At 36.9% G+C, this 8403-nt stretch overlaps 1 protein-coding gene across 2 annotated transcripts; it reads left to right on the plus strand.

Annotated features, from left to right (window-relative positions):
* The first annotated feature begins 644 nt into the window (after positions 1-644).
* On the plus strand, positions 645-4686 carry LOC145042614 (uncharacterized). Of its 2 annotated transcripts, none has more exons than XM_078991066.1 (6): positions 645-908; positions 1703-3130; positions 3216-3467; positions 3563-3643; positions 3758-4096; positions 4404-4686. In XM_078991066.1, the coding sequence occupies exons 2-6, from the start codon at positions 2051-2053 to the stop codon at positions 4458-4460; spliced, it is 1809 nt and encodes a 602-aa protein (XP_078847192.1). In that variant the 5' UTR covers positions 645-908; positions 1703-2050; the 3' UTR covers positions 4461-4686. The 2 variants fall into 2 exon arrangements, with proteins under 2 accessions (XP_078847192.1, XP_078847193.1); XM_078991067.1 differs by having other exon boundaries at positions 645-849.
* The last annotated feature ends 3717 nt before the right edge of the window (positions 4687-8403 follow it).

Below are 8403 nucleotides of genomic sequence, written 5' to 3' on the forward strand. Positions count from 1 at the left end.
AAAAACAAATAGTTGCGAAGGGACAAGTGATGCGCGGCGAAATAATAAGTGGTCAGAAGTGGTTTTTTAAGAAAAACAAAAAACACCTTACAACAGTAGGAGATGGTGATGGTGGTTTACTGGTGGCAAAAAGGAGGTGGCAGGTGGGTTCTGGTGATGGCAGGTGGCTTGCTGCCTCGTCCCTTCTTCGTTTTTCTAGCAACAAATCGACATGAGTGAGAGAGGGGAGGGTGGAGAAAGCTAAGCAGCAGCACTGGCGGTGGGTGCTGCTTTGTTGACAGTTGAGAAAAGTCCACAGGAAAAACTCATTTTTGCCGGAGGCTCGCCGGAGAGTCGTCGGAGATAAGAAATTGTCGAGAACCTTCAATAGCCGATTTCAATGGTTTCTGTGAACATCTAGAACAAATTCAATGGTAAATGAAAAAAAAAAAAAAAAAAGAAAGTGACCAAATATATACAATGATCACAATTAATTACCCTTAAATCATTTTCCCATGTTTTTTTAACCGACCTTGTTAAAACTAAACACCAACCATTCCGATAGCGTGTAGTCATTGGTGTAATTTACTTGTAAGAAATCCATTTATTTTCACATGAAAATATTTTGACCCGTTCTCTCTTTATACGGTAAAGTTGGCCAAAATGTCAGACAAAAAAAAAGCCGCAAGTTGATGCACATGGGATTGAAGGGTTGCCCATGGCCTTACGGTTCCCAATCCCTACATACATGATTCATTCCCATCCCCATTTCCCATTTTCCATCTTCATTCACAACTTCCACTGCAATTCCTCAATAATCCATCAAAACCCTCATCCGATACTTTTGATCCTTCCCTCAGATTCTTAAAAGTAAAATCTCATACACAGTTTAACACCAATTTCTCAATACATGATCGTTATCCGCACTGGTTCGTTGCGTTTCTGATATTTTTACCCTTTTTTGTTTGATTGAAGCGTTGATTGTGTTGCCTTCTTTAATTTCATGTCCTATTTGCTTTTGATCATTCTCAATCCGCTAGTAAACATATTTTCCGCTGTACAAAGAAGTGACGAATTGAAAGTTTTATGGTTTATTGACGATTTTGATGTCTTGTTACTTTTCGCTCCCGGAGATTGCAATTCTGGGGGTAGTCTAGTGAAGTTTGAGCTTAATTCTATTCTCGGATGATTTAATTTAAAGATGTTAGGTTTTTAATGCGTATACTTGGAGTTCCTTTATGGAAAGTTATTTTGATCACTCTGATTGAAGTGCTTCTTTGTTGCTTTTTAACAAATTTGTACTCTTCAACATCCAATTTCGAATCTGTTTCTCTATTCTAGTGACAAGTTTCATACGCATGTTATCCACTCGGTTTACTCAGATTTTTAATTGTTTGCTTTATGTCCATTGGTTTGTTTACTTGAACGGAACTATGTAATACATGGATTCAGAAAACTCTGCGTCTGAGAGATTGTTTTTCATGTTTGGAAGTGCATGATTGTAGAATCACAATAAATAAATGTGGAATTTCTTTTTGTCGCAATGCTACTACATTATTTGGTACTTATCTCTCAAAAGTTTATGCATTTTATCCAAATCAAGGGGATAAATGTCATGCTTAGTGTTCAATTGTAGTATGTGGTGTGTATCTTGTGCTATTCTCATATGCTGTATGGTAGTTGATAGTAAAGTTAGCTGACTTTTCATTGATTATGACTCCAGATTCTGGGCTCTATCTTGTGGAATAAACAATGGACTTTGGATCTCATTCCACATATCAATTTCAAGGAATCATGATTGTGTTAATTGGTGGTGTCTGGAGTTTTGGCTTTGGATTGGAAATACCTGCTCTTTGGTCTGAAGGGGGTATATCAAAGACTGGAATACTTAGAACGGATACATAGTGGAAAGTAAAGGATATGCGAATCTTTCATCTTCTTTTGTCTTTTTAGTTCAACTAGATTATTTGGATTGTGTAGTTGATAGAAGTGTGGTGTAGTGCATAAGGTAGTAATAGATCAATAGATTAAAGGTTTTTCACAAGTTTAAGAAGGAAAAAGAATCTTGAATATGGGTTTACCTCAGGTCTCCAATAGCAACATTTCAGAGGAAGCAACAGCATCATTTAGCACATCAGTCCAATCTATGCCTCATTTCCATGGATTAGGCAGCTGTGACATGAGTGGAATTCATGTCAATCGTGTCCAAGGAGAGCTTTCAAGAGAAGAAAACAGAGATAGACATGTAAATTGGCAGAGATTAAGCTCTGGAGATAATATTTCAACTTTCACACGTAAAACTGGAAGAAATGTCCAAACAGCTGTGTCCAGAATCGTGGGCTTTGAATCAAAATCATCAAATTCTCCTTCTTTTGCATTCAATGTAGTACAAACTGATAATCCCCCCTCTAATAGCAAGGATAATGCAACAGAAAACAGTGGAGCAATAGTGAGGAGAAAGCTCATGTCACCATTGAATAGCTTGATTATACCAAGTCAATTCGATAGAAACTTTCAAGAAACCAATGACACTAAGTGTGTGACTCCTCCTTTTATTCTGTCAACAAGTCAATTCGATAGAAACTTTCAACAATGTAGGAATCCAGGAAGTGTAAGTTTTGGGAGAAGTTGTGGTTTTTTCACTGATGGCCCATTGCTTGAGAACACAGATGCTCAATCTTTTGGTTCTTTATCATCTTCACCAGGATTAGATACCAATCACAGCATAGAATCTACTACAATAAGGTCTTTGAATTCACCCATTGCTATACCTTCAAGAAAAGTGGTGTCATCTCCTCTATCTTTATCCCCACTTGGCCCTAAATTCTCTAGAACACCAAAACTTTCTATGAATAATGACATAGATGATAACCATCCAACTTTGAAGGATATTGAAGCGTCTCTTAATGGCACAATCTCTGATATTCTAGATGAAGATTCTAGAATGGTTAAAAAGTCAACTTTAGAAGTCAACCAAAGCATGATTGAAATGGTTGGGGATTGGGGTCAAGAAAGTCAAGATTCAACCTTTTCTACACAATGTTCTAAGTTATGTAGGACTCCAAGTGGTTTACAAGTGAGAAGATCATGGATTGGTTCTTTTGAGGAGTCTTTGTTATCAGGTCGTTTAGCTTCTGGAACAATCAGCCAGGTCAGCTTTTTTTTTTTTTTTTTTTTTTTGGTTAATTACTTGATGGGTTTTTACAAAAATGTGATTTTGAAACAAAATTATGCAGAAAATTGATGGGTTTCTTGCTGTTTTGAATATTACTGGAGGAAGTTTTTCACCACGTCCTCAGAAACTTCCGTTTGCTGTGACAAGTGTCGATGGGGATAACTTTTTGTTATACTATTCCTCCATTGACCTTGCTGCTGACGTGGCATCAAGTAAGCAAAAAGGTCAGAAAATGAAGAAGAGCCTTAGCATTGATGATTCTCATATGGAAAAAAGTCGATTGAGGATACCTATGAAAGGTCGCATACAGTTGGTATGTTGTGCAATGTGCACTACAAATTTACCTTTTTACCCCTCGTTTTGATCATCTTATGATGTTGATAATTTTCTCAATCATGCTTTCTGTAGGTCCTCAGTAACCCTGAAAAGACTCCAATTCATACTTTCTTCTGTAACTATGACTTGACTGACATGCCAGCTGGCACCAAGGTATTAACTATAGTAAATTCCATCTGCTCTTCTTCTTCTTCTTCATCTACTAAGCTATTATATCATGTTATCATTATATCTCTAAATAATTTTTTTTGTTCATTATTTATACAGACATTTATGCGCCAAAAGGTCACTCTAGATTCTAAAACAGGGGCACGTGTTAATAATAATAATAATTATAATAATAATAATAATAATAATAGTAATAATAATCTTGGTTCACCAAAAGTGAATGAAAACCCTAATTCCGGTGTCTTGCGTTATGCTCTTCATCTTCGATTCCTGTGTCCATTTTCTAAAAAGAATTCGAAAAGTGTTCAAAGGTGCAAATCAGATCCTTTGTCTACTCCGGAAAAGAATCAAAACCTTGGAATGGAAAGACGATTCTATTTGTATAATGACATGAGGGTTGTGTTTCCTCAACGCCATTCCGATTCCGATGAAGGCAAGGTATGTCTTAACGTGTATTCTTTTCATCAGTTTTTGACTATTTTCCCATAAACTCATGTTTAAAGGGCAAATTTGTCAAATGGTACTTTAAAAAAGAAACACCTATATATAGCCTTATGAAATTTAGGTTCTGTTTTTGTTAACTTGACGGATAGTAGAAGGGTAAAATGGTCATTTAGTCTGATTCAGACAATCCGAAAAACAACAGTTTTTTATATACATTGAGTACTTTACCTATACAACATCTTTTGTTATGTTTTGTGTAAAAAGACGTGAATGCCCTTCTGATTTTGGTTTGAAACTGCAGTTACATGCGGAGTGTCATTATCCATCAGATCCTAAGTACTTTGACATCAGTGACTAAAAGGTCCGGTTTCGTTTCATGTTTTTAGATTACAAATCTGTGAATATTTTTCTTTTTAAAAAAAAAAATAAAAGTACAATATCTAGTTTCTTTTATGATGATGGAAACTCCACACATCATTTGTTGTATAGATTTTCATTTAGAAGTTAGAATTTCTCATTGAAGCCTTGTCCCCACGTGTAAATATGTACATTCCTTCAACAAATAATTCAAATTTCTTTAAACACGAGTGATTCTTGCTTTTGGGTGTGGGGTATTTTTGTTTGTAAATGTTAGTTTATAAATATTTGTTTGTTTATCTTGATATAAAAAATTAATTTGCCATAATTATTTAGCTCTAATCAAATATGGGTTTTTGTATTATATATGATTGTTGATACAAAAACGAAAATATATGAAACCAAATACAACTTTTCATTCATTTTTATCGTCTTATTTGTTTTGCTAGGCTAATATAGAATTCTTTGCGCCAATGGTACCTAAATTTAGATGGTTAGTAAATCATAGGACATGACAACTATAGTAGAAATCAAAAGTAGTGGTTTTTTTTTTCTTTCCATCAAGCCAAAATGCCGGATTTCTAAAATCACAATTAGACATTGTTGTAGCAATATGATTTTACAATTCACCACTAAGGATTAAAGTTTGTGGTCATTTACTAACATTGCATTGCATATTATTATAAAGTCTAAAGCTAACTCAACTATTGTCATAGCTCAAATGTTGCGACCCTAAGTCATTCATAAAAGACAAGTTTTGGTCTATGTGGTTTCAAAAGCCCGCACTTCGGATGGTGCTTAGGCCCCTCGGTTCACCCTCTACCGTACATTGTGGTTGTTGATTTGGCGCTGTAGTGTGTGGCGAGCACAACTCAGATCCCTACAAGATACTGCGATGAGGATACAACATGAAGCAACTATACCACACCCTTTGCCTTTTTTTTTTTTTTAAAAGAAATTACTTTTGAGCTTTCATTTCATTTTTTTAAAAATTTTTTACAAAAAACTTCACTATAAATAGTAAATACTACCATTCACTTCTCATTTTATAATAATAATAATAATAATAATAATAATAATAATAATAAAAGAACACGACACTCTATATACAACTTCTTTTTTGTTTAAAAATGTCTTCGTCGTCGTCGTCCATTTCATTAGAGATACATTGGTGTTGTGGGAAGCGGGGTTTATCAGAGACGTTATGCGAACAACACTGACCTATCTATAAGAAAATGAAGCCAAAAGTTCGCAACTGAAACTCAGAAATCCTCCTTTACAGAGAAATCATGAAGTAGGGCACAACCAACTCGTCAATGACTACTTTATTGGCAATGCAATGTATGCCGTAAAATTACATGTTAGTTCCGGATGAGGAAGAAATTATTTTTACGCACTGTCGACGACATCAAAAATCGATTTCCATATTTTCTGCAATGGGTTAATGGAAGAGGTCAGAAAGATTTTCGTCAACTAGCATTCAACATAGGACCGGACTCATGAGATGAGTATTTGAGGATGTTAGAGCAAACGCCGAGGGAATGTGTATACAAGTTTGTTAGAGCTGTGATTATTCTCTATCGTGATCGCTATTATGCAAGATTACAATAAGTGACATCCCGACTCCTAAGTATACTATTTAATTATTTCACATTCTTAATTTCGGAGAAACTCGACGAGTTGGATGCCTCAACTCGCCGAGTAGAGGAGATAATGGCCATATGATTTTTAGAGTCTACTTGATGAGTTGGAGAACCCCAACTCGATGAGTAGGTGCTGAGTGAGAAAACCCTAATTTTCAGGGTTTGTGTCCTATTTAAAGGACCTTAAGCCTTCATATCCGCCTCCCTTGTCACCTTAGAGCTCTATGAGAAACCCTAAACAAGTTCCATTCGTTGTGGGAGAGAGAGAGAGAGAGAGAAAGAGAGAGAGAGGTTACATTTGAGTATTCTTGTTCATTTTTGGAAGGAGATTCGAGAGCATCACGACTTGGATCGAGGATGGACTTTTGGATCTAGTGTTCTTTAGTGTTAGCTTCTGTTTGGAGGTAAAAACCTACCACCTTGATCATTTCTTTTGTTAGACCTCTTCCTAGGGAGTTTTAGGGTTTTCTCTCATCCCTCTTTTGGTTATTGAGTCACTTGAGCATGACATGAGATAAGAGCATCAAATCTGGACTGTTTGGAGTCCTTTGAGCCCAAAGATTCAAGCTTTATTAAGCTAGAGGCAAGCTTTTATACATTTAACCCTATATAGAGCTTATGTTGGCATTCAAGCCCTAAATGACATGCATGGACGTAAAGCTTGCAGCTTTACGTGGTATTTCAGCCTTGAGAGGCTAGATCTAGAGTTTGGGACCTTATTTCTGCTTAGAATCGTTTGAATGTGAAATTGTCTACACGGACTCGATGAGTGCATAAGCCAACTCGACGAGTCAGTTAGGGTTTTCCCCCCGATTAGACTGGACGCGCTACAACTCGGCGAGTCGATGAGACAACTCGACGAGTTGAGTTGGATTTTCCTAATTTTCCAGAGAAAACAAAGGAACTCGACGAGTTGTAGGGGTGCACTCGACGAGTTTAGTCAACATGGACTATTGACTAGAGCGTTGACTTCCGTTGACTTTTAGGGTTTGGTTAACTGTGGACTTTAAAGACCATGGAGGGGTAAAATGGTCTTTTCACCCTTTTTGAGATTTAGTGGAGGAGTTAGCTTAGCATATCAAGTGGTTATTATAAATTGCTTATTATAGATAATTATATTATGTAGGCAGAGTCTAGACGTGGGGTGCTAGATCTACTTGCTTACTTCTGAGGTGAGTCTTCTCACTATACTTACCTGAGTGGTAATACCGAGTGGCCGGAGGGTCTTATTTGAGTTATTGACCGGAGGGTCCTATGTGCTTATATTGAGTTATGTGATATTATGCATTTTGTCTTTGTGATATATGCTATATTATCATGTGTTTTACAGAGATAGGACCGGAGGGTCCAAACCAAGTTGTGAGATCGGAGGGTCTTCACTTAGATACAAGACTGGAGGGTCCAATTCGAGCTGTAAGATCGGAGGGTCCTCACCGAAACACATGATCGGAGGGTCCACACCGAGCCGTGAGACCGGAGGGTCCTTACTGAGACACATGATCAGAGGGTCCACACCGAGCCGTGAGACGGGAGGGTCCTTACTGAGACACATGATCAGAGGGTCCACACCGAGTCGTGAGACCGAAAGGTCCTCATCGAGACACATGAGACCGGAGGCTCCATGCCGAGTTATAGCCATAAGAGGCTTATTATTTGTGTATGTGGTATTTTAGGGAACTCACTAAGCTTCATGCTTATCGTGTTGTGTGTTATGTGTTTCAGGTACTTCTTAGGATCGCAGGAAGGTGCCGACTTGATTGTAGACACATGTTTGAGACTATATCGAGGATTCTGGGATTTTATCAGTTGTTTTGTTGAATTGTGTTTTGACATTTGATACATTGTGGTTTTTGAGAAAATGTGATACTGATTTTTATTAGATTTAAAATTGAAAATTTGGTTGAAATTTTAGAGTGTTACAAGTTGGTATCAGAACCTTGGTTTGAGGAATTCGGATGTACTCTAGGGTATATCTGGACTCAAATTGAGGAATTGAGAAAATTTTATAAATGAAAATGATTTTTCTAAAATGAGTAACAGTTTTAAAGAGAAAACGAGACGACACAGTGTGTATAATCAGCTAGAGCCCGAATGGTGATTTCTCAAAATACCATTATTTGTTTATATTATGAGATATCAATGAGATATTAGAGTTGCATGCTAGAGAATAGGCTAGGTACTTCAGAAATTAGGGCTAGAGTTTCCTGATTCATGATGCCTTAGCCTAGGGTATGCTACTGATTGATTTTATCTGCGATTTGCTCTGTATGTGTACTGAGTAGGGAGAAACATAGCAGGAAT

Source organism: Lactuca saligna, chromosome 4 (genome assembly GCF_052625555.1).
Source record: "Lactuca saligna cultivar CGN05327 chromosome 4, ASM5262555v1, whole genome shotgun sequence".
Classification (NCBI taxonomy): Eukaryota; Viridiplantae; Streptophyta; class Magnoliopsida; order Asterales; family Asteraceae; genus Lactuca; species Lactuca saligna.